General features: G+C 36.9%; 1 protein-coding gene across 1 annotated transcript; it reads right to left on the bottom strand.

The window, feature by feature from the left end:
- Positions 1-7,155: 7,155 nt before the first annotated feature.
- Positions 7,156-27,678, bottom strand: LOC146005306 (uncharacterized). The gene is made up of 3 exons (XM_083144438.1): positions 27,610-27,678; positions 13,947-14,505; positions 7,156-11,895 (listed from the first exon to the last, which is right to left on the bottom strand). Exons 2-3 carry the CDS (start codon positions 14,333-14,335, stop codon positions 10,584-10,586), a joined length of 1,701 nt encoding a protein of 566 aa, XP_083000564.1. The 5' UTR covers positions 14,336-14,505; positions 27,610-27,678; the 3' UTR covers positions 7,156-10,583.
- Positions 27,679-27,919: the final 241 nt, after the last annotated feature.

The raw sequence follows: 27,919 nt of genomic DNA, 5'->3' as shown, positions 1-27,919 counted from the left end.
ATCTAAATTTCTCAATTCTTCTTTCATTGATGAATTTGTGACTTTTTAGAATTAACCATATACGTTTAGTTGAACTGTTGTTTTAGTTTTAATCGCTTATCAAGCTTTATGGTTTGATATGCGATTACTCGCCAGATCCGATGCAGGGAACTCTGTTGTGGCTCAGTTTTAAACGGAATGGCGTTCGTACAATGAGAAAATGAAAGTCGCTGCTTCAGAACTACAGTTTACATGGAGGAAAATGAGTGATATGAAGGTCCCACAGTATTTGAGTTCGTTTTATCTGGTTGTGGTGAAGTGTGACAATGGATAGGAGTTCGGAAAGTGTTTTAATTTCTTCAAAGTGTCCTTGGTTGTTATCTTTCGTCAGTTTTGTTGAAGGAACACCAACCAAAAAGGTTTACGCCTGTCCTACTCCTGTTGAGTCACAGGAGTAGGAATATGTGTAGCTAATAATAGTGCCTCTAGTGTTATTACGCCAAGCTCCTATCAACGAGAGAAATGAATAAGAAGGAAAAGGTCAATAATAACAATGTGCAAAATGAACAAAATTATAAGGTAAGTTTGAATAAGTAACAAGTGCATATGTGTAGTGACTACAAATTATGAGGGTTCGTGGAACTCAAATCCAATTGGCCTATGTTATAATTAAGGCTCGGAAGTTGATGACAAAAAAATCTGAAAAAAATGGTAGTCGGTCAGCATCTGAAAATACAGTTGTTTCGCGTACATCAGATTATAATGTTTTTTATATTGTGACTAAAACCTAAGATTAAAGCGATTATATTAGCCAACAAGGGATGCTGAAAGTAGGCTTGACACAAAGTATTTTAAGTGCTGGAGGAAAACAATTAATTATTTAATGCTGTGGTGTCTAGTGTGTTTGTGTTTATCTTGTGTAGTAGTTGTGATGTGCTTGTATGTGGGTTTGTCTTGTGTAGTAGCTGTGCTGTCTAGTGTGGTTGTGTTTATCTTGTGTAGTAGTTATGCTGTCTAATGTGTTTCTATTTGTCTTGTGTAGTATCGGTGGTGTGTATGTATGTGTCTTGTGTTGTAGTTGTGCTGTCTAGTATGTTTGTGTAGTAGTTGTGCTGTCTAGTATGTTTGTTTTGCATAGTAGTTGTGCTGTCTAATTTGATTGTGTTTGTCTTGTGTAGTAGTTGTGGTGTGTTTGTGTTTATATTGTGTTATAGTTATGATGTGTTTGTGTGTGTCTTGTGTAGTAGTTGTGCTGTCTAATGTATTTGTCTTCTGTAGTAGTTCCTCCATTCATATTGGGGGTTAGGCGTAGAGCTGACAACTCTGCACTGTAAAAAGCCATGTCAAGAATCAGCAATATAAGGCCATGGATGATCCCAAGGTAAAATTTTCCGGAGGTAAAGTAGTCCTCCGTTCTGATCTCCGAGTGGGGACTACTTTGGGAGGTCCCTGGACTAAGGATAAGATCTATGTTAGGAATAAGGATATTAAATTAGGCACATGGAATGTTCTGAGCATTTACCGGCCTGGGGCATTTCAGTGTACAGTTAATGAGATAGTTAAGTATAAATTAGATGTAGTAGCTGTCCAGGAAGTTAGGTGGCCAGGAGAAGGGAATTGTAAAACTAAAAATTATACTTTTTTCTATGGTGGTACTGAAAATCATAATTTTGGAACAGGCTTTTTCATAAATAATAGAATTATCTCAGCTCTTAAAACAGTAGAATTTATTAATGATAGGATATCATATGCACTTTTACATGGTAGGTGGTGTAAAATTATTTTAATAAACATACATGCACCAACGGAAGATAAAGATGATAATACTAAAGATGATTTTTATACAGAGTTAGAACAGGTCTTTGATAAATTTTCTCAGTATGATATGAAAATTCTGTTAGGTGACTGTAATGCACAGATTGGCAAAGAAGAGACATTTAAACCCACGATTGGTAAAGAAAGTCTTCATGAATTAAGTAATGATAATGGTATAAGATTGATTACTTTTGCAACCTCAAAGAATTTAATTGTGAAAAGTATCACTTTTAAACATAAAGATATCCATAAATATACATGGTCTTCTCCAGATGGTAAAACTCATAATCAGATAGATCATATTCTCATTGATAAGAGAAGGCATACTAGTATAATTGACGTTCGTACACATAGAGGTGCTGACTGTGCCAGTGACCATTATTTAGTAATTGCTAAATTAAGAGAAAGACTCTCAGTGATAAATCATAAGCAACAAAATCTAAAAGTTATAAAATTTGATACAGGAAAGTTTACTGATGAAAGAATTAAGAAAGATTACCAAATTAAACTGTCAAATAGATTTGATGTTTTGCAGGATTTAAATGATGATGAAAATATAAATGAAACAGACGTAAATAAGAATTGGGAGCACATACGTAATGCAATAGAATCAGCAGCTAAAGAAAGTATAGGATACCATAAACCGAGAAAAAGTAAGCCATGGTTTGATAATGAATGTCATATTCTAATAGAAATAAGAAATCAGGCTAGACTTAGGTGGTTAAATAACTCTGATTATACAAATCTAATCAATTATAATAGAATAAAGCGAGAAGTTAACCGCACGTTTAGAAGTAAAAAAAGAGATTACTTGAAAAGCAAAATTAACGAAATTGAAACAAACAGCAAAAATAAAAATATCAGAGATTTATATAAAGGTGTAAATAAGTTTAGAAAGGGGTGGCAACCTAAAGTAAACTTGATAAAAGATAAAGACGGTGATTTTCTTGCTGACCCAAGCGATATTCTAAATAGATGGAAGAACTACTTTAATGACCTTTTAAATGTCCATGTAGGAGATAAACCAGAAGTGAATGAAGTCCACACAGCAGAACCTTTAGTTCCAGAACCTAACTTGACTGAAGTTAAAGATGCTATTAAAAGGCTAAAGAATAACAAAGCACCTGGCATTGATTTAATACCAGCTGAGTTAATTAAATATGGTGGGAATTCATTAATATGTCAAATTCATAAATTAATTTGTTTAATATGGAATAAAGAAGAAATCCCTCAACAGTGGAAAGAATCCATAATTGTTCCTGTGTTTAAAAAAGGTGATAAAATGAACTGCAATAATTACCGTGGAATTTCTCTACTCTCAACAACATATAAAATATTATCTAACATTCTTTTAACAAGACTAACCCCATATGCTAATGAAATTATAGGTGATTATCAATGTGGATTTAAACGTAACAGATCAACTACAGATCAAATTTTTCACATCAGACAGACACTTGAAAAAAAGTGGGAATATAATCAAAATGTCCATCAGCTATTCATTGATTTCAAAAAAGCATATGATTCGGTCAAAAGAGATAAATTATATAATACATTAGTAGAGTTTGGAATACCTAAGAAGCTTGTTAGTTTGATAAAAATATGCACCAGTGAAACAGAAAGTAAAATTCGTGTGGGTATTAATATGTCTGACAAATTTACAATTCATGATGGGTTAAAACAAGGAGATGCATTATCTCCATTGCTCTTTAATTTTGCCTTAGAATATGCTGTTAGGAAGGTAAACGAAACTAAAGAAGGACTAAAATTAAATGGTGTGACTCAGTTGTTAGCATATGCAGATGATGTAGACTTACTGGGGGATGATGTAAATACAATTAAGAATAATCCTAAAATATTTTTCAAAACTGCTAAAGAGATAGGTTTGGAAGTTAACAAAGAGAAAACTAAATATATGCTTACAGGCCGAAACCAAGTGTTAGGTAATAATCAAAATCTAATTATTCATAACAACTCATTTGAAACAGTTTCCAAATTCAAATACTTAGGAGTAATATTAACAAATGAAAATTATATTAAAGAGGAAATAAAAAGTAGGCTTAATTCAGGAAATGCATGTTACTTCTCTCTTCATAAACTTTTGTCTTCTCGTTTAATATCTAAGAAACTAAAAGTTAAAATATACAAAACAGTAATTTTGCCTGTAGTATTATATGGGTGTGAAACTTGGTCCCTTACATTGAAAGAGGAACATAAATTGAGAGTATTTGAAAATAGGATCCTTAGGAAAATATTTGTACCTAAAAGGGATGAGGAGACAGGTGAGTGGAGAAGGTTACATAATTTAGAACTACATAATTTGTATTCATGTCCAGATATTATTAGAATAATTAAATCAAGAAGACTTAGGTGGGCAGGCCATGTGGCACGAATGGGAGAGGAAAGAAGAGTTTACAGGATTCTTGTTGGGAAACCTGATGGTAAGAGACCAGTAGGAAGGCCAAGACGAAGATGGAGGGACAACGTCGAGATGGACCTAAGGGAAATCGGTAGGGATGGAAAAGAGTACATAGATCTTGCTCAAGATAGGGACAGATGGAAGGCCTGTGTTGCTGCAGCCATGAACCTTCGGGTTTAAGAAGGCTAGAGAGTTAGTTAGTTAGTGTAAGAAAAGCAGGCAATGCGAGCGAAGCGAGGAAGAAAATTTTACGAAATGTATTCTTAATTGTTTAAATTTTATATCGAGGCACTTTCCATTTGAGCCACCCTGCAGGTGCACTTAGCTGTCTGGAAGAAATAATGCAAGAAAGACGTGAAAACAAATTCTATCTTTAGTATCCTTTTGTCCTGATACTCTTAGAGCTTTCTTTTACCTCAATGTTTGCCCCCCTAGAATTGATTTCCATCGAAGGTTGAGGAGGGGTAATCCCCTTACCCCGTACTTGCTTTGGAATTTAATCGGCTTGAAAATATTCTTTTAGAGTATAATATCGTTTAATAACGGCGATAAGATTCCTTTACACGAAATTTCTAGATGAAAGTATAATAATGTAGGGACATGGACGTCTGGAAGGGGGAGCAAAGTTGGCCACACCTCCCCCTTAGAAATTGAATGTCAACCTAAAAGTATATATTTCACACGTATAATTTGATTTCAGTCATAGTAATTTACATTAATGTGATAATTTCAAATTCAAGTGGTGTTTGTGAGGGGGCAATATACTCCATGGAAAAATACCTCCCTTGTCCCTCTGTTGAAAAAAATCTGCGGACGTCCATGATTAGGGCGAGCAATTGCCCCCTGTGCGCATATTATTGAGCTTGAAACTTCATTGTTGTTTCCACAGCAGACGATTTTCCCGCAGCCTGCTTCTTGCGCCAAACATACTTGCTGCTGTCACCCCTATTTTGCCACTGAACACGTCCAGTTGGCGCATGCACACTTCCATCCATGGTCTGAGCTAACGTAGCCAGACAGTACGTGAATAAATTTTGATATTAATTCATCAATTTTATCATATCATCACTCATCCCCATCTTAGCAAATTAGCGAAAGGTGGCACAAGAAGCAAAGTAAAATAAAACTAATCAATCAATCAATTCTGAGGTATCTTTCTAAATTAGCATTAACATATAAGAACTCTCCTGCACAAGTAGAAGGAATGTGTAGACTACATTGTGTTGTTATTCCTATTTGGTTGCATTTTTGTTTATTATTATTATTATCATTATGGAGTTTTTGTTTAAGCCCACTTTATGCACACTAAGGCTAATCAGAACTGGACCTACAGTTTAAAGTGGGATCTGAACCACTATGTGCCTCTACCGGGTACAAGGCAATTACGTTACCACTACACCATCCAGGAGGCCCGATTACACCATCAAAACAATATGAAAAGTATATCTGGACTCAAGTGTTGGAAGTCATCTTATCTTTCATTCCTTCCCACCGATGGATCAACGAAAAATGGTTATTACCATAACACGTATGTTTATTATGTGATGAAATATATATATATATATATACAATTAATGAATAACTATGAAAAGAATATCTTTTCTATACTTATACGGAGTGTCCGAAAAGTCACGCAACCCGGTGTTTACGACCGTATAACGGAATAGCGAAACGGAATGAGAAGAAACGCTTTCTGCCAAGAGAATGCCCTGTATATTGGGAAAATTTAGAGAGACAAACATATGTAAGAACATGCATGTTTTAATAACAAATAAGCAAAGTGTTGCCAAAGGCGGAAAAAAAATATTTGCAAATCGTGTGTATTGATGCACAGAACCCATTGAGGTAAATTATCGCAACATTTCACAATACCAACGAACAATTTGGATGGCCATCTAATGAATTTGACAGAAAAAGAACTTTGACGAAGTTTCAAAAACATTGCAGACGGGAATAAATGGGCTGTTCCAAAAATCGATGTTTTCACAATATTACGCAGGACACTGGCAACACTGTTGGTGTCACGTGTCACCAACAGATGTGTTTTACCTCAGGCTATCACACTAAGGCACTTTTAACGACAAAGGAGAAAGTTGGTTATTCTCGAACATATGCAATAAATTACATACACCTTGCAACCCTGAAATGTGGGTACAGAAGAACATGTATCAATTGTTATGTGTTCTGTGCCTTAAGTGGTTGCTGTTTGTTGCGGGCATTCCAGATTGTGTCTACTTATGCTGACATCGTGTGTGTGTTTTCAAAATGCCATATTCTACACAGAAAAGAGTGTTTATTGTTGATGAATATATCCGAACATCGTCATATTCTCGCGTAAGAGATGCATTTAGGGATACCCACATTTCAGGGTTGCAAGGTGTATTTAATTCATTGCATATGTTCGAGAATAACCAACTTTCTCCTTTGTCGTTAAAAGTGCCTTAGTGTGATAGCCTGAGGTAAAACACATCTGTTAGTGACACGTGACACCAACAGTGTTGCCAGTGTCCTGCGTAATATTGTGAAAACATCGATTTTTGGAACAGCCCATTTATTCCCGTCTGCAATGTTTTTGAAACTTCGTCAAAGTTCTTTTTCTGTCAAATTCATTAGATGGCCATCCAAATTGTTCGTTGGTATTGTGAAATGTTGCGATAATTTACCTCAATGGGTTCTGTGCATCAATACACACGATTTGCAAATATTTTTTTTTCCGCCTTTGGCAACACTTTGCTTATTTGTTATTAAAACATGCATGTTCTTACATATGTTTGTCTCTCTAAATTTTCCCAATATACAGGGCATTCTCTTGGCAGAAAGCGTTTCTTCTCATTCCGTTTCGCTATTCCGTTATACGGTCGTAAACACCGGGTTGCGTGACTTTTCGGACACTCTGTATATATATTACACATTGATAATACTTAAAAACCACTCCAAAAGAACAGAAAACAATTGTATACTTACAAAATATGCAGTCATTTAAATTATATTAATAATGCACTTAGTGCATGTAAAAAGTTTAATAAATAATTCACTTGCATGGAATCAACTTCGTACATTATTGAAAACATATTGTATTCAACTTATATAGTCACCATTTTCAGTCACAGAGTCATAAAAACTAACGTTTCATCTCTTTCTTCCAACATGGACCACATAACACTATTTCACATAAATTATGTATCAGTCTTACAGGGATTACTCACACAAAATTAATGCATTTACATAATCCCAAATTAGTATAACTTTGGTAGTATTGCCTTACATGCATTACTGCAGTATGCCTTGCCTTGTCAATTACCATTCTTAAACAATAAACTAAACCAATTCTATCAAAATCACACAATGAACAAGAACAACTGTCAATAATTTTTAATAAGAAATATTTATTGCACTAACAATTCCTTGATCAATTTTCTTTTATTCATCAGAGTGATTACTTGAAAATTTTAGGGAATTAAAATGAAATAGGATGCAGGATCAAGAACACTCGCAGCCATTTTCACGAAGGAACAAATCATGCAGTACCTTTCTTTTCTCAAGGCAGTGAGATGATGTCCAAATTAAACTATTATCCATTTCATAAAGACTGACCCTCAATTTCATAATTCGCTCTTCATGTTACATTTTCAAGGTTCCTGCCTCATTTGGTTAAACTTTCCCACAAAATTTGAAAATAAATTTCCTATAATAAGAGAATAAAACTGATTCGACTTTCTTCAATATAATAAACAAAAATAAACTATAGAAACATTTTTATGTACCGTCCATCGATATTTATTTTTACTCCCAAATATTGACAACGTTGCTTTCCCTATATTTGCCATGATTTTCAGATCAGTGGCTACTCTGATTTTGAAGCTAAAATGTTAATTGTAGATCTCAAATTATATTTTACAACTGTTTAATCAGATTTTACACATGATGCAAGACAAGCATAATTATAATTTTAATTACACACCATCTCTCTTTTTCTTTCACTGCTGTGTTGCCAAATTGGAGTATGACTCCCTCTTGCTGGGAACGCTACATAAAAAGGTGTCTCTGCAGAGCAATGACAGAAGAGAGTTTATTCTGTTATATTTGTTGCTGAACTACTTTTCATGCCAGCATCCTGGGTTCTTCCATTAATTACTGGATTCTATTTGAAATTCTATTTTTTTTTCTTCTATCACAATCCATATATATTTATAACACCATTAAGCCTTGTTTCTATGATATGAAAAACTCAATATGCTGACCAAGGTAGAAATTTTTTTATTTTAAAACATAAACTAAACGGTCTTCTTCAGACTCTGTACCAAGTACAAATGAAACAAGGTACAAAATAGGAAGATATATATATACACAAAAATCACTCCCCTCCAGACACAAGATCTTGTGTCTGGCGAGGAGTGATTTTTGTGTATATACATCTTCCTGTTTTGAACCTTTTATGTTTTAAAATAAAATACATTTCTGCCTTGGTCAGCATATTGAGTTTTCCATCTATCTGATTGCACTGTCTGGAATGGCAGAGACCCCTCAGCCTTAATAATTTGATTGATTGATTAATTGAGTTGGTGTTTTAAGTCCGCTTTGTGCACAGTAAGCCTAATTGGGACTGGACCTAGAGTTTAAAATGGGATCCGAACCACTATATGTCTCCACTGGGTATCGAACCTGGGACCCCTTGATTATAAGGAAACGACGCTACCACTGCCCTTCAGCGTTAATAAGCAAGACGACAATTTAGCCAACCTAAGTGTGAAAAGGGATTTTAAAAGTGGTCATGCAAAAATCAAGATCCTGTATCCTTTCTTACATAGCCCACACTATGGAATTATCACTTCAGTGTTACTTTTAACAGAAGGAGCATTTGCACACAAGAGGATAAAATTGTTGTCATCTCTTAACAATATCTCAGCACAAGAAATCAATGGGGTTTAATGGCACAGCTGCACACATTGGCATGGATAATATGCTTTCCAGACCGACCATCAGCAATCAACACGCAGCAAGAGTTTTCCTAGACATCACTGTGGAAGTAAGATTAATTGTACCTCGATCTATGGAAACTAGGGCTCAACCAATGCCGGCTGAAACTTTCCTGGCATTTTGGTCTTTCATGGGTCTGCAAAAATGCTCCACAATATTTTCGTGGTGTCTAATTATCCTGGAAATTATGCAAAATTGAAACTTTCTTTTTATTTTCATCAAATTTGAATGAAAAACTTTATTTTGTGATTACATAACAGTTAATATTCTGATTTAATTCTTGAATATTCTAAAGCAAATTTCCTGATAAATTGATGTAAATTCCTGAAGAATATTTACACACCAATATTGATCAATATTTTCTACAAATACAAATTTTAATTATTGTATTTTTCAAGTATCGGTATCGGCGGAATCTGTAACAGTATCGGTATCGGCTCAGCCCTAATGAAAACCCCGGTCATCAATAGTTCTGCTAGTCGGAGACAAATATTTTCAGCATGCATAAATTTAAGGAGAACACTGTGACAGCGATTGAATTACTGGAACTTTTTTAAAGTGAGAGAACTGATTTCCACGAATCTTGTGACCAGTGGGTGCATCCAGTAACAAGTCAATGTAGTGAGGCAGAATTTGCATTGTAGATGCTGCAAACTAAAAAGATGAAAATCTTATATTCAAGGCAAGAATCTCAACTACAAATTTTCGGATCAAACTGCTCTTTCTCAATCATTTTTTTTAATGTGGCTGCTAAGGTATTGGAGGATACTACAATCTTATCAGTGTGAGTACACAGAATATCACATCAGTGTCGGTGTTCTCAGCTGTAAAGACTCCGATAAAATTTCGGTAGATATGCAAGCGGCTTAAGTCTCAGAGTGGGATAAAGTTGTGATGCATGACTACTACACAGAACTATCAACTCAATCTACAGGGTGTCCCAAAAGCATTCATACATAGGGAAATACACAATTGAACCAGAGAAATGCCATTGATACTCAAAAATCATATCGAGGTAATCCTCCTGGCTGGATCAGGTAGCAGCAGGCATGTGGCAGAGGAGTTCAACAGGAGATATGGCCCTGAGAAGAGAATGAATCATGATACTGAAAAAATCAGAGATATGCTTCATCTGAAAGCTCGCATCATCAATGTCTGCACTCACGTGATGCCAGACATCTTGCTACATGTTCGGCAAAACTGGCATCAATGCGTTGATCTGTGTCTGAGACCTGATGGCAACTACATTGAGAACATTCCGTAACAGAACTAGGCGGAGTAATTTTTCCCTGTCCCTGTGTATGAAGCGTTTTAGGACACTCTGCGATATACCAGCCTCCCTCTAATGCTAACTTTTCAAATTACACTTCAAAAGCGAGAATGAATGAAGCCCTCATGAATAGTTTTCAGGCAACAAGTCCTTGTGGCAGAAAGACTTGTGCCTACTCACATGACCTTTTTGTGCAAAAGGTTTATCACAGATGTCACACTTGTATGGTGTCTCTCCTGTATGAACCCTGACATGCTTAACAAAGTACGACTTGCCTCCAAATGACTTTCCACATATGGTGCAATGATATGGCTTCTCTGTGCTGTGAACCTCGGCATGTTTCAACAGTGACCCCTTCTGTGCAAATGCCTTCGAACAGATAGTGCAAGAATAAGGTTTCTCCCCTGTGTGTATCCTCATGTGGTTCACAAGCGTACTCCGATCGGCAAAACACGTTCCACAGAGCGTGCAGAGGAAGGGTTTCTCACCTGTATGCATTCTTGAATGCTTGTCGAGATGTCCCTTGTCACTGAATCCTTTACCGCACACGTCGCAAATGTATGGACGTTCTCCGGTGTGTACCTTATAGTGACGACTGAGGTGCGACCGTTCCACGAATGTCTTCCCGCAGTAGGTGCAAGCAAATGGTTTCTCACCAAGATGGCGTCGCACGTGAACAATCAAATCTCCTTTCTTTGAAAATGCTTTGTGGCAGACGGAGCACGTGTGTGGCCTCTCGCCTGTGTGTACACGCATGTGGTCCACAAGGTGCCGATTCACCGAGAATGCTCTTCTGCACACATGGCAAACATACGGACGCTCGCCTGTGTGCGTCCGAGTGTGTTTCTTGAGAGACCCATGCTCTGCAAAACTCTTCTCACATACCGTACACTTGTATGGTTTCTCACCAGTGTGGGTCCGCATGTGCCGTTTGAGTATCCCACTTTGCGAAAAATCTTTCAAGCACACTTCGCAATGATATGGACGCTCGCCCGTATGCATCCGAGAATGAGAAACAAGATTGTCCCTTTCTGCAAACCCTCTCCCGCACGTAGGACAAATGAATGGTTTATCCCCGCTGTGGCGATTCGAATGCCGTAGCAGATGTTTCTTGTCGACAAAACTCTTTTGGCACACTGAACACGAGAAAGGCTTTTCACCAGTATGTCGCCTAATGTGTATATTCAGTTCCCCCTTGCGAGTAAAGGTTTTCCCACAAGTCTCGCATACGTGAGGTCTTTCACCAGTGTGGATCAGCATATGATCCCTTAGGTGGCAATTGTTTGCAAATTTTCTTCCACAAACATCACAAATATTAGACTTCTTTGCAACATTCTTCACAATCTCCAAAACATCCTTTCGAAGAAAAACTTCTCCATCTTTGGAAGATTCATCCTTTGTAGAATCCACAGTACTTGAACTGCCAGCAGAATTCCTTCAGAGAAAGAGAAGTAATAATGGCATGTTAGTTGTCTAAAGCAAACGTATGTATATGTACACACAATAACATGTATTGTATCTCTAGTGGGCTGACACAGGGATTATTGTTAATTTTACACATTCCAAGGGTGGTGGTTGCTAGAGGCACCAGCACAATATTTAAGAATTTACTTTATCTAAAGCAGCATAGGATAATTCTATTTCCCTTGTAAAACTTCTAGTATGACCCCACTCATTGGCATGCTGTTTACATAGATTGTATTGTCTATGTGTATTATGTAACCTGTACGTAACTGTAGACTATTGTTGTTTAGTGTACAGGGTGGTCGAAATGTCCTGTCATCCCAGGTGGTCATCACAGTGGATAATTAAATATGTTCTCTGCCTTCAGACGTCTTGACACAAGTAACTATAGTGTTTATGGATTTGGTGTTTTAAGTCCACTTTATGCACAGTAAGGCTAATCGGAACTGGACCTACAGTTTAAAGTGGGATCCGAACCACTATGTACCTCCACCGGGTATCGAACCCGGGACCCCTTGATTACAAGGTGACGACACTACCACTGCGCCATCGGGGAGGCCTGTAACTAGTGTGTGGATGAATGGTGAGTAGCATGTGTATGGACACACAAATGTCCACAGACTAGTAAAACAACATGGCAAGTGTAATATGACTTCACTGCAAGATTTAACAAAGAAGTCCAACCATGACAGACAAGAATCTCGCACAGAACACGCAGATAAATTATTTGTGTCAAGAAAATGGTGGAAGTCATGTTGACTTTCTGGATCAGTAAATTGTTCTGTAGGGGGTAACAACACTTTCGGACCATCCTGTACACTAAACAACAATAGTCTACAGTTGCGTACAGATTACATAATGCACGTTGACAAAATAATGTATGTAAACAGCATGCCAATGAGTGTGGTCATACTAAAACTTTTAGAAGGGAAATAGAATTATCCTGTGCTGTAATTGCTGAAGAAATGTAGAAGAAACTTAGAATTTTTTGTACAATGATGAACAATTTTTGCTAAGATATGTTATATGAAATATTCTCATAATTTATTCTACTTTCTTCATGACTGAAAAATGTAATAATTTTCTTTGAAAACAGAGTTTTGAATCATTTTTAGAAATATTTTTCACTCACTCACTGCTCAGTATTAGTATTGATGGCCTAATAACAAGAATGGGTAATGATGACCCTCCGTACACCTGGGAGAAACTTGAAATTCTTAGTGGATTCGGAAGATTGTCATTCATACAAACGTGTATTATTTTTTTTTTTTTGTGTGAAGAGATGCATTACAAGTGAGTAATTAGCAATTTTATGTGATATGATTTATGACATCATGCCCAAGTTGTTGGGTTGGCCTGTTAGGTATGGTTTTCTTAGCATAAATATCATTGAGGGGAATGTCGCAAATGGAAAGTGTGCTTGCTACCAAACATGTTGTTCTACAATATTTCAAATTTACAATCTCTTCAATAGAGAGCCTGCCATGTATATTCGTGAGTTGCAAGCGGAAGGTTTAGTGGCCCAGAACAAGAAATGTGTGAAGTGTAGCACACGTTATTTTTTAAAAATTTTCATTTGTGAAAACTAAAATTGATTACAATAAATGGTGAAAATTATATTTACCACTTTTGTTACGTTAGATTGGTTACTTTTCATAGTGATAGTAATTACATGTTATCCTTCTATATCCACCGTTGATTTCTTGCGTGTCAGACGAAAATTTCTAGAAATAAGTGATGAAAGTGGTCCGAAATGTGAAGGATTGAATGTGACGTGGTCACATTTTGAGGATAAATATCTCATTTATTTGTTGTTTCCGCATGTCAGAATCACTTTCAGGCACCTTAAAATATCGAAATGTGCAGATTGGAAAGGAAAAAAGTTAGAATTTTAGAGGATGTACAGTTGGTCACCAGTCCTCAACAATGCATACTACCAAGAAATATTACTCTAGTGAAACTCTATTAAACCTAGCTACATCATTAATTCTAACCTTATTAGAATACAGAAATATATATTACCTTGATCCAGACTGCTGTTCCCGTAATGAATTTTCAGTCTCACAGGCAGATGGGTTTTCAGCTACATTCTCAGAGTTCTCACTTGTTTGAAGAAGACTGCCTTCAGGCTCCTTACCTGTCACGAAATCTAGTCTATCTTCGTCTGAAATGTCATTGTCGACCAACTCAAGCTTTTCAACATAATGTTCACTTTTCTCGTCACTTGTACCACTGTGTGCATTTTCAAATACACCATTTTCTGCTGCACATTCAGAGTCGTAACTTTCATTGTCCGAATCTGTCAATTCTACTTTCACATAAGCTTGTACAGGCAAAGCTTCAGAATCATCATCAGTACTCTCTGTTCCTCGTTTGTTCATTGAATAATCCACTGCATCACATCTCTCCATTCTGATTTTATGTTTCTTGATGTTTCTGTACCTCTATTTCATCCTAGAGAGAAACAAATATGTCTTGGCATTTGCACTTACTTCTTGTTCCATCATAAGATAAACATTCAATAAAACATACTTCTTCCTCCACTTTGTTTGTAATAATTCCATATGCAGGACACCATAATCTGAAAATAAGACAAAAACAATCAGATTTTATGGGACAATGGGGTCTGACTTAAAATAAGGATGATCTCGGACAAATAATAATTTTAACCTGTTAAGTTTAAATAAAAGCATTAAAAAATTGAACAATGTATTTTATTGTTGTTTATTACAAGGGTTGGATAAAAAGTAATGGCAACACTGGTATAATTGGTACTTGATGTATTGGCAGAGGAGCACGTGTTACATTCCTTCAAAGTAATCGCCCCTCATCTCTACGACCTTCTGTCACACGTATGGAAGACGTTGTACACCGTCAACGCATCCATCTCTGTTGATGTCCCGAAGTGACCGCCCTATAGCATGTATGATGGCTTCGCGCGTGTCGTAGTGCTTCCCGCCCAGTGGTTCCTTCATTTTGACAAAACGGTCGTAATCACACAGTCTCATACTGGTGAATACGGCGGATGTTCCAGTACATCCCACTACCAGTTATGCAGGAGCGCCGTCACATTGTTCGCAGTGTGACACCTTGCATTGTCAAGCAGGATGATGGGACACCGTGCCGTCGCTTTCTTCTTAATGCGAGACGAAGGTGGTGTTGCAAGAAGGTGCAGAAGTAGGCTGCGTTGACCGTCTGCCTGAGAGACGTTGTTCTTCTTGCCTAAACATATTGTTAGGGTGCTTGCACTCTCGTCCTCTGCTTCAGAGCACTGCTGTTTTTGACTGAATAACATACAATCGCTCCCACTCACTATACTTCCTCGTCTGACATTCCTTTATCAGCCACGAAACGCTTGTGGCGCTGTGACTCATCCCTTTCACGGGACAGCAGTGTTGCCATTACTTTTTATCCAACCCTTGTAAACAGAAAATAAAGTTAGTCAGGAAAAAGTCCCTATACTTAAAAACAAGTTAATAAAAATGAGACAATATGCTGTCCTACTTCTAAGATGCTTATATATACGACATGTTACATAACTTTTATGAGTCTCATTACAACTAAATTATTACAAGTTGTCTACTATTGTACTAAATTTTAGAGCATGAAACTAAATTAAATCAGAACTCTTCTAATACATCAACGGCACATGACATACCACCATTATCAAAAGTTTACACAAGTGTGACAGAAAAGATTGAATTTGACAAAACGGTCGTAATCACACAGTCTCATACTGGTGAATACGGCGGATGTTCCAGTACATCCCACTACCAGTTATGCAGGAGCGCCGTCACATTGTTCGCAGTGTGACACCTTGCATTGTCAAGCAGGATGATGGGACACCGTGCCGTCGCTTTCTTCTTAATGCGAGACGAAGGTGGTGTTGCAAGAAGGTGCAGAAGTAGGCTGCGTTGACCGTCTGCCTGAGAGACGTTGTTCTTCTTGCCTAAACATATTGTTAGGGTGCTTGCACTCTCGTCCTCTGCTTCAGAGCACTGCTGTTTTTGACTGAATAACATACAATCGCTCCCACTCACTATACTTCCTCGTCTGACATTCCTTTATCAGCCACGAAACGCTTGTGGCGCTGTGACTCACCCCTTTCACGGGACAGCAGTGTTGCCATTACTTTTTATCCAACCCTTGTAAACAGAAAATAAAGTTAGTCAGGAAAAAGTCCCTATACTTAAAAACAAGTTAATAAAAATGAGACAATATGCTGTCCTACTTCTAAGATGCTTATATATACGACATGTTACATAACTTTTATGAGTCTCATTACAACTAAATTATTACAAGTTGTCTACTATTGTACTAAATTTTAGAGCATGAAACTAAATTAAATCAGAACTCTTCATGACATACCACCATTATCAAAAGTTTACACAAGTGTGACAGAAAAGATTGAATTTGCTTCATAATATCAGTTAGAAGTCAACATAAATAATGTATTATCAACACTTTACCCAATGCCATCTGGTGGTGACCTCATGCAATGTAACATCAAATTCTTCAATATTTAGTGTGTCTACTGTTCAAAGGTAGGGAATTTTTTATACATGGATTGATTTGTATTTATGCCTGTTCTCATATACTTTAGTCTTACTACGTTTGGAGAAAGTTTTTTCCCTTCCATACATTCCTACATGATTCTTTGCTTACTAACGACCATTCGTTTATTGTCTTCTTGGTTGCAGACATGTGGGGGTTTGAAGGGGTATTCCATTGCTAATTCTTTAGTTGTTTGGTTAGGTGGGTTAAGTTAAGAGCTCTTATCATTAATAAAACATCCTAGATGCTTTAGTTGTTAGGTTAGGTGGTTTGAGTTTAGGGCTCTTAGCATTAAAATAACATTCCTAAATTATGAAAAGATTCTGGGTATCGATCAGGTGAGTTGTGGAAAGATGTGGAAGATGAGAGTGACGTTAGCACTCGAAAGCTTGGATTTTTTCCAGAACTCACCTGGTCGATAGCCCAAAAGAATCTTTTCATCATTCATTGCCAGGAAAGCTTCAACACTTACTTAAAATTCCTAAATGCTTCCAACACTTTATCACATCAGATCTGGTCTCAACTATGAAACCACTTTTGAGACTAGCATAAAACCATGTCTGAGATGACTGGAAAGCAAGAATGGCTGTTCACTAAAAAGTGCAGATGCTCTCGAAATGTATGTTTCAAATCATAATAATTAGTGAAGGTTTTACTTTGATAATGAAATTGTAATGTGCTAAATAACACTGAAAATGCATTATTGTGTTAAATTGATATGTAAATGACAATAATTCTCGGTACAGTTCAGTAGCCTGCTGGGGCCTTCAAGAGCGGCATTTAAATTTTTAAAAATATGTAAGAATATATTGAATGAAGGGAGCAAATTTACAATACCGGAAGTCTCTCCAATTTGTTTGAAATTTGGCATACTCACTAATTTTGGCCTCATAATCACAAATCTGCAGTTAAAATTTGGTGCTCACGTGTAGAAATTTCAAAATAAGCGAAATTGAGTGGTCTGCGATCGGCACAATTGCTCATTATTTACCGGAAAATTTTCTGTTTCAAATACTTAAAAAACGATATATACATCCCTGATATTGCTACGACCTCAAATTTTAACTATGCTTGCCTAACCTAACCTTACGGCTATCCGTCAATGGTGTATGCACCGGTGCATGATCTTACGACCTCAAATTTTAACTATGTTTGCCTAACCAAACTTAACCTAACCTTACCGGAATTTTTTTTAAAAGATGAGGTCCTCCAGCCTCCTCTCCCCACTCACACTACCCAACCCTCTCTCTTGGTATACTTTTGCGTAGATTGCTTATCATAGCTGTTATTTCGCCAAGAGCGGTAGTGTCCCATTTAGGATTGGAATATGGAAGAGGATTCGAGTATTTGTAGGGAGAAGTTTCTGACCTTGGTGCCTATTAATAAAACCAAGGTGTGTATATATATATATATATGTTTGTGTCTTCTAAGATTATTGTACTTGAGGAATAAATATAATAAAAGAAAAGTATATACAGAATATGAATATAAAATATAACAAACAAAATCATATATATGTTTGACCAGTGTTTCCAAAATTTCTAAATTGACTTGTATATGAAGGGCCAGGGGGAAAAACAATGAATGTTCATTCGAGACGATTTGCCAGGAAATGAAAAACAAAGTATTTCTTTTCATAAGTACATTAATATATGCCAGAATAATAATGCGTTTTTCAGGCACTTCTCATCGTTTCCCAACCAAGGCCGTTCTCATTCTTATAGTACAGCTTCTGAACTATCAGATGGCGTTGCGATCTCAAAATGGACGAAAAATCGACATTCATCGTTTTTCCCCCTGGCCCTTCATATGTTAAGGATTTGTTTCGTGCTGATATGCAGCTTGAAAATCATACGGAAATTTATAATGATAAATATAATAAAATACTAACTTAGAAAATATGATATTATCTAGTCAATTTATTGAGTAATATAGGTCCTTAGACCTTAAGCCTCCCACGGAACAGGAGTTGCAAGTATCTGGTCTTCCAGAAGTAGGACGTTCCACAGGCTTCTTCTTATTTTGCTTTCAAGGAATTTAGGCTATCTTCTTCTTTAAGAATAAATAATGAATAAGTAATGAAAGATAAATTTTATATATATTGAATAATTAGAACATACCAAATTATAAGTCCTTAGACCTTAAGCCTCATAAAATAATCAAATGAACTGGACTTCCAGAAGAGAAGGAAGTTCCAAGGGCTTCTTCTTCATTCCATAAAGTTGTGGTCATCTTCTTCATTCTTCTTACTGATTCTCATCATATCAAAGGTCACACTATACCAGTTCCCAAATTTCCATTATTCACTTCGCTTCCATACATTGTCAAATCTTGATAGAACCACACTTAATTCCACACTATCAATCCATTTCACATGAACGTCAGTCCTCACAATCGCTAATTAGTTTCCACCAAATAACAGTTGGGCTGAAAAGTTCGTAGGCTGACTCATAGATGGCGTTACTAGAATTAAATACATGTGGTTTTTACTTAGTACTAACCTTCAAAAGATACGTGTATAAATTTCACAGCTGCCGGATAATTAGTTCGTGAGATATAGCATTGTGAGTGAAGCAGCTTTTGTTATTGTGAAAAAATGGATAAAAAAAAGAATTTTGTGTGTTAATAAAGCATTGCTTTTTGGCGAAAAAAAATACTGTTGAAGCCAAGGCTTGGCTTGATAAACATTATTCGGACTCTGCACCAGGAAAATCAACCGTTGAGAAGTGGTTTGCTAAATTTAAACGAGGCGAAATGAGCATCGAAGACGATGCACGTAGTGGATGCCCCAAAGAGGCTGTTACCGACGAAAACATCAAAAAAGTCCACAAAATAATTTTAAATGATCGTAAAGTGAAGTTGATCGAGATAGCTGAGACTTCAAAAATATCAAAGGAACGTGTTGGACATATTGTGCATGAATATTTGAACATGCGAAAGCTGTGTGCAAAATGGGTGCCGCACGTGCTCACAATCGATCAAAAGCAACAACGTTTTGATGATACGGAGCAATGTTTAGCGATATTCAACCATAATAAAATTGCTTCCCCATCGACCATATTCTCCAGATCTGGCCCCCAGTGACTTTTTCCTGTTTGCAGATCTTAAAAGAATGCTCGCTGGAAAGAAATTTAGCACTGATGAAGAGGTAATCGGCGAAACTGAGGCCTATTTTGAGGCTAAAGAGAAATTGTACTATAAAAATGGCATTGAAAAATTGTATGACCGCTATAAACGTTGTATCGCCCTCGAAGGCAACTATATTGAATAATAAAATCGAATTTTGCCAAAAAAATATTTTTTACTATGTTAGCCTATGAACTTTTCAGCCCAACTGTTATCCATACAACTTTGCAAGTCACTAGTTCTTCGAACTTGCACTGCCTCTTAAGGATTTTATATAGAACTTCCTTCGATTCAAGGTGGTTGGGCCCTCCTCATAATATCTTGGTTCATTTTGAGTCTGTCCATTTTCTTCGGTCTTCTGTTTTGACGATGGGATCTTCTTTTGTCTGGTTCGGCTACTTCTTCTTATTCCAACTTGTCGGATGGTACTTAATGTTGAAGTCTCATTTCCAGAACTAACTCGAGATGCTGATTTGTAGTCCATTTCTTCTAATGACGAAATTAGTCCAGCCAGTCTGTTAATCTTACCGAAGGTCTTGATGCTATGGATTTCCTGTGCCAGTGTGACCTCATCTAGACCCTGCCTTAATCGTGGTATCAGACTATCAGAATACTTTCTACAGCTGACTATTGCATGTTCCGGTGTTCCTTTCACCCTACATGTTAAGCATTGATCATCATTGCTAAGATTAAATCTTCGAAGATAAGTCCTATATGGGCCATGACCCGTCATGAAATGGACCATACCCCTACTTGGTTTGAAGAAGGAAAGTTTCATCCTATCCCGTATGTCCGATATGTACTTTCTAGTCTGGGCAGATTCTTGGAGTTGACTCCACTCAGAGTTACATTAGTGTTGTTTAATTTCTTGGATGGAAATGACCCGAGTTCCCAGCAGGTCATGTGCCTTTTCTTTTAGTCCCTTTTTCCACCAGTAACAGCTATTATCGAAGTCTTGGATGTTGTACTAAACGCTCCAAGGATCCTTAACAGGACATTCCGTTGTACAGATCTGAGACTATCTTTGATTTGTTTTTGCGCTGTGAGATGCACCCAGACTGACGCAGCATAGCATATCACTGACAGGAAGTTTGATCTATAATAGATCATCGAAACATCAAAAGGAAGTTTATATGCCAAGTTCCCCATATTCAAGATATTGTGTAGTAATAGGGCCTTCACCTTAGAGGAAACCACCTCTATATGCCATACGTTACCGGAATGGTCAGTGGGGCTATCCATCAATGGTTTTCCGGTAATTGCGACAAGGAACCGATAAGAAATCTTATTTTCGTAGCACTTTCACGGCCAACATTGCTCATCGAAGATGCCATTTTCGTATCCTGCAATTTTACAATCCATGCACTGTTGCTAAACTTACCTCTAATGAAATCAGTTCGCATTCCACATCCTCTTCTACATCATGATTGTCACTTTCACTTCCGTGGTTTTCGTCCTTGATGCATTTCTCTGTGGGATCGTTTTAGGCAAAACACCGAAATCCATAAGTTTCTTAATTAGCCCATGGCCATCCTCCTCCACACTGCACCTAACGATCTGTCCAACATTCACAACTTTTTTACTGCTCCCTTCCGCCATTCTAACATGATCCATACTCTCCAAGTATGAAATCAACACTGTGGCAACGCTGTAGACACAGTAACTGATTGCAAACGTGAATTGTCCATATCAACAAATATGGTTTCCATACTTCTATACGGAGAATGATTGCGAGAATTGAAGCTGTTTTCTTGCAATTTCTACATGTGAGCACCAAATTTTAACTGCACATTTGTGATTAGGAGGCCAAAATTAGTAAGTATACTGAATTTCAAACAAATCGGAGATACTTCCGGTATTGTAAATATATACCGAATAAAGAAAATAATATGGCATGATCAGGTAAAAATTACTGAATTTCTAGAGAAAACATATTTTGAAAGTTTGCTCTACAAACATATCTGCATTGCTTAAAGAAATTTTTGAGCAATGGTGCAAATGCAACATCATATGCAACCCAATTCCTACTTCTGACAAATTATTTTGAAGGAAATAAAAAAAAAATACTTAGAGTCGCTTTTCTGCCACTTTTGGCAGATGTGATGACATTCACAAAGAACATCTGTGCTCAGGCTAGTATTCGAACCCGAGACCCCTGGCTCCATAGCGCTGTGTTAATCACTCTGCCACGGAGGTCAGTACGCTCACTATTCATGATGACCAACGAAGCAAAACTGCATGGAAAAACAGACATCCACATTGGTGGTTAGGTTAAAAAACAAACACAATAGGTACACCCTGTGGGTAAGACTGAAATCTAGATCCTTCAGAAGTGAAATTATTGGTGAAACATCCAACACAATCTGCTATAGATGTAGTACGAAAATGAAAATCATTTGGAAGATTGGGATAGAATGTGAAATGGTCTTACAAGGATTGGGAAAATAATCCTGGTGTGTTTAAGTTGATGAGGTAAACTGTTAACATTTTGTGATTCCAACTGATAATCATGCCACTGTTGGGATCCTTTGTCCTGTTAAGTGGCGATGTACCTTTGTACAGAAGAGAATAAAATTGCAGAACTATCAGGTCAACCAATAGTTTTGTGATAACGTAAGTCTATGATAGGGTGACCATACGTGCAGTTTTGACCAGGACATGCCGTTTCGGAGGCATGTCCCAGCCGTCCCATCGATATTATTAAAAAAAACACTATTTGTCCCATTTTTTAAAAGTCAAGGAGTTTGCTTGTAAATGAAATCTAAATTTGAGAGGCATTTCATGTTAAAAAATGTTGATGGAATTATTAAACTAGCGCTATGGCTTCACCGTGGCAAAACAGCTCTATTCTTTCAAGCACTTTATAACAATCAAAAATTCCATTGTCGTCAAAAATGTTCAGCGTACGTGTAGTTTCAATGCAAACCTGCAACAGAAATTTAAATTCCCACACCTGAACGCAAACTGTAAAGACAAATCTCTGTCTGTTGGTGAAGAATAAAGTTTTTCTAAGTAAGATTGATTCTTCTGATGAATACTTTTAACACTCCTCATATTCAGCATCAGGCTAACATCAAAGATTGATCAGAAGAGACTTGAAACACTATAAGCCATAGTGAATTACATAATTAATACTTTTGACAACGGGAGATAATATTTCATTAACTGATGAAAAGATTCTCTCGGGCTATCGACCAGGTGAGTTGTGGAAATGATTCCAAGCTTTCGTGAACTAACGCGACTCTCATCTTCAGGGTAGAAGATTGTCTCACTTCGAAAGCTTGGAATCACTTCCAGAACTCACCTGGTCGATAGCCTGAAAGAATCTTTTCATCCCTTTTCGCCAGGAAACCTTCAAGACTTATTTCGTTCATTGTTTATGATGTATCATTTATGTGATCCATACTTTAATAACACTAATTATATATTTAGCCCTAATCGATTTTTCAGAAAGGGCAGGAGGGTAATCTGACCTTCTAGGAATGTCCCATTGTAGGTTAAAATATTATGGTCACCCTAGTCTATGATCAAACTTTTGATAATATCTAGGAAACAGCGAAGCAAAGAACATGAAGATTTATGTGAATTCTCTGGTAAACAGTCTAAGCAATGTCATTTTTCGGATTTTGGGATATTATAGTGGTTTTTCAAAAGGAGAGGAAAATTTGAAAAAAGGTGCCCTCGCATTGGTTAAAGGTCCAGCTGAGCCTTAAGAACACATGCGTACCCGACTCCCCTATGTAATATCCTCAGGACTTGTGGTTCCCAGGAAATAAAACGGGAATGATACGAAGATTTATTGATTTGGTTTATTTTACTTCGTTTTTCTGAAAACTTTTGGCTAACTTCGAAGATGGGGATGAGTGATGATTAGAGACCAGATTTTAAAGGGAAAAATTTTCCTCTAAAAAGGTCAAAAAAGGACTATAGTTTTTTTGCACTCCACTAAAAATACTATTTTAAATGAAAGCACAACCATTCATATATAAAAAAGGATACATTACATTTCGTATTAATGTATCCCTTTTTATATATGAATGGTACATATTGTGCTTTCATTTAAAATAGTATTTTTAGTGGAATGCAAAAATAAACTATAGCCCTTTTTCATTTCCTTTTTTGAAGGTAAAGTACAGCGAATAACGTTACCATCCATTTCGATGAAATCTTCCTTGAAACAGCTTACCACATTCCATTGCTTGCTGCCACTTGTATCTGGCTTTGTCATTTCACTGACACTCAATACTGTCGTCACTGTCACACAGTTAAGTTAAAACTATTCTAAAAAAAAACAAAAAAACACCAAAGTCTAGCAGATAAGTACACTTTCAACTCAACAGGTGCTTACAAGCTTACAATGCGTTGCAATCCCTGCAACATACTCCCAACACCAGTGGCATGCGGTGCTAAATCAGACAGGGGAACACGTGACCTGCACTTGCCCCCCCCCCCCATACCCGTTGTAATATAATACAGTAGACCAAGTAAAATTCAACCCTTATTGAAATAAACTAAATACAGGGGTGCCCCCAAGGGCAATGGCACATCCCCTCCAAATCATATAATTTGTGATCTTAAACCATATAGTAATCCCCACAACATATTTAACTACGACAGCGTGTCTACCGAAAGTAACTTCTTTCTTAGCTTTACTGAACACTATACTTGATGTGCCTCTCCTTCCTAATAAACAGGTGCCCATCACTCAAGACCAGCCCTAAAATTGTTCATCATAATCGAGAATATATCTTGTCTTGTAATGCAGCTATAGTATATAAACTTCACATTCACCTCATTCACGTGCCAAACATGCATCCTAGTAACATATCATTGCCATCGAAGCAAGCAAGAAAATCTTTAAATCCATTCCTTTGCAGGCTTTCAAGAATATTAATTTAATAGGATGTCAATACTTTCTTCGTCTTTTCCAGCTTCTCCTTTGGCACGTTCGGGGTCAAAAACGTGTGGATATCATATCGCTAAATGCAGTCTCCAAAATTTAATTTTCGAACTCTCTCTCCACTACAGAAATCTCTTGCCAATCTGAGATTTCACCAAAGTTTCCATGCCAATTTTAGACTTACTGTTGATATTGAAGAGCGGATTATGCCTCCTCCAAAAAAATAATTCTCAGTCTCCACACCAGAATTTCCGCAATAGTCTGTCTAAGACAATAGTAATAAACAATAGTATAATTGCCCTCAATTTAAGGCTCAATCCCCCTCTAACTAAAATATCTGCAATAATCTAGACCTAGAGTTGGATACTGTTCCCCCCAAAGTTTAATTCACAATCCTGCCCCAGAACCCCCGTGTCAATTAAGGCCTAATATGTAAGAGTTTGATATTTCTCCCTCCCACCCCCTTCGATAATACCCTTAACCACTTTATTTTCTTCATCTAATTGATTAAATATGGTGCATTTAAGGTGTAAAATTTTTACATATATTTTGGAAAAAGATATGGTAAATGTTTACTATCCTTCGGACACCTATAACTTCTGAGTTACGTCAATTTTTGACATTTGTACTTACCTATCTGCTTCGCGGATCATTTTTTAACGTGTATTCACGTTTTTTTGATCATTTTTTTTAAAAAAGTGTTTTTGTAACTGAAGAACGTATGTTTCCGCAAATGGTTTGTGGGGCTACGTGTCAATGGTTTGTGGGGCTATGCGAGAATGGTGTGTGGGGCTACGCATATATTTTCGAAACCAATTTTTAACTATTGTAACCTATTGTGACCCTACCTAACCTAACCTTACCGGAAATGGTTCGTGGGGCTATGTATGAATGGTTCGTGGGGCTATGTGTCAATGGTTGAATTTCCGTTATGAAACATTCCCATAGAAAAAAAAGGTTCTTTAAGATAATTAGGAGGAAATTTGTCATCTCCTTTCCTTTTGTATGTTTTTTTATTTAATGAAGTTACCTTGTCGAGCAAAGCGACCATATGTTACAATTGACCTCACACAAAACACCTTCCAGATGTTAGACAATACTACAGGAACTTATTACGGTAAGTAGTCTCTTCTGTAGAAATGAAGAAATCTGTCCGAAGGATAGTAAACTAGTACCAAAGATATAAATGTTGAATTTTACATTATTTGAAGGGACCCCCCCCCCCCCCAAATCTCGATAGCGCAACCTGTGCCATAATCCCCCCTGTTGGCACCTCTCCTGACCAAATAAATATAGGATACATAATATGTTACAAATTGTCAGAAGTAACATACATGAAGCATATTAAAATTTGGACAATAACAATGTTAAAGCAAATATGATACTATAATGTAAAAATAACATTAAAAACAAAATTGTTGATGCGCAACAAAGAAAATAATAATAAAAGCAATTTATGAGTGATCAGAGAGAAAAAATGTTTTGTCAAAACCTGTTTCATATCTCTATTTGTAGATTAAGTTGACTTTTTTGTAGAGTTGAGCATTCTTGTAATTCAAACGTCTTCAATGCAATAATGGCATTCAGATGGCAGAGTTTTTTCATGACGTTCACTAGATTTGTAGAAATTGTGACAAAACCCGAACTGTTCCAAACTCCCTTCTCGTGAACAAACAAGGACAATAATTTGCCACTGGAAGAGTATCCAGTTAATCATTTTACAGAGTTGTAGTAACTTTTTATAAAATGCCTTGTGTACGATTTTGTTTTTGTTTTTAATTCGGTTAGGGTAGGTCTTGGTTTGCTGTCTTTTCTGTAAAGTTCAATGAACTAAAAGCTTTCGTCTTCAGCCTGTCGATCACACAACATTCTCAACCCTACGCTCGCAACATTTGCTTTCTTGTCCTGCCTCTGCGTGCGCCTGGTCTTGGGGCTGTTGGAACAGGTGGATGCGAGCTGTTCCCTCGGAAGCTATTTTGCAGCATTTAGCCAAGGCCTTTAGCAGACGATTAACTGTAGAAGATTTTTCCAGTTCGTTATGAATGTCAGATGCAATTTTGCAATGAGATTAGGAAACTATAGACTTACTACACTTAAAACTATCACTACGACGCAATTAAACTTTAGCACATAGCAAAAACTCGAAGCAAAACAAATTCGCTGTCTCTCGTAGGGAACAGCTATAGAGTTCAGCTTCGTGCGTGGTCGGAAATACTTGGCGTCATGCACTAGTGGGTGGAACGACGAGGATAGGTGAAGTAAACAAACGTCCAGTCAAGGTGAAAGTTTTCTTCAGCATGTTTATTTCAGGAGAAAGAACTGTTCTTATTATGTTAATATAGATAATTAAAATAGCTTCAATGGGCGAGAAGTAGGAGAGAACAGCCTGTTCCCTCTGTTCCATGGAGGGACCGCCACTGCCCAACACTCATGGAGGGAAGGTAAGGTAGAAGAGGCTTGTTCTTTCTTTCCTCTAAGCTGCACCAAATAGACAACTGTTGAATGTTTTGTTGAGGGGAAAAAACAGTCGTACAAAATATTTGATATTTTGTCAATAAATGGACCAAGGAAGATTTTTTTAAGAAAAGGGGGAAAAAAGGAATGTAGGCTGAAAAACTAGTCAATAAAGGAACGAGAAAGAAAAATGTTTTTAAAAAGGGGGAATGTGGGCTGAGAAAGTAATTATCAACACTGTTGTTATTTATTCCATGATCCGTGTTGAAAAATAAAAAGGACTTCCCTTTAAAATCCGGTCTCTAGTGTTGATATAATGAAATTAATGAATAGACACTCGCAACCACCCATGCCCAAAACGGGATTTGAATCTGGAACCCCTGGCGTGTTAGCGCGATGTGCTAAGATGTGCACGGATGCCAGCGAGTGGTAGGAAGAAGTAGACATTTTAGCGGTCTTACACAAAAAACCATGTAACACCGTCCTACGTAACAAATAAGTGGTGTTGCAAAACAGTATAGAACTTACATTGCACAAATTTCCACAGCATTCTACTGACACAAAATAACAATTCTATGAATTCAAGTCAAAGCTACTACCTTCATGTTATAATTCATGAAATGTGTAGCCGTGTCTGAGATATACACTCACCTCAAAATAAATAATATTTACAGACTTCAAAGTTTTCTCATTACCAGACCGATACCCCTGAAATCCATGTCGGAAGCACAATAATTCAATTAGTCCCTTACTGCAATGACGCAGGGCAAGGAATACATAGCAAAGCATCGAGCGCAGGATGTGTTATAATATGATGTTTGTAAATATATGATATCGAAGTTTCTAAAGGAAATAAATATGGGAGGTATAAATATTAGCATTATTGTCCTTTTCGTTTTGTAATTGCCATGCGGGACAATTATTAAAAAGGCATATTCCCAACCATTCTGGTATAATACAA

Source organism: Lepisma saccharinum, chromosome 23 (genome assembly GCF_977018435.1).
Source record: "Lepisma saccharinum chromosome 23, izLepSacc3.1, whole genome shotgun sequence".
In the NCBI taxonomy this organism is placed as follows: domain Eukaryota; kingdom Metazoa; phylum Arthropoda; class Insecta; order Zygentoma; family Lepismatidae; genus Lepisma; species Lepisma saccharinum.
The sequence above is the reverse complement of the archived record's forward strand: the minus strand, read 5'-3'. Positions and strand labels throughout refer to the sequence as shown.

Bases quoted from the DNA above. Each gene is read 5' to 3' on its own strand.
- LOC146005306 (XM_083144438.1), bottom strand. From the start codon at position 14,335: ATGGAGAGATGTGATGCAGTGGATTATTCAATGAACAAACGAGGAACA. The intron at 11,896-13,946 runs GTAATATATATT...CTTTCTCTGAAG, and splicing joins GAACAGCAGTCTGGATCAAG to GAATTCTGCTGGCAGTTCAA.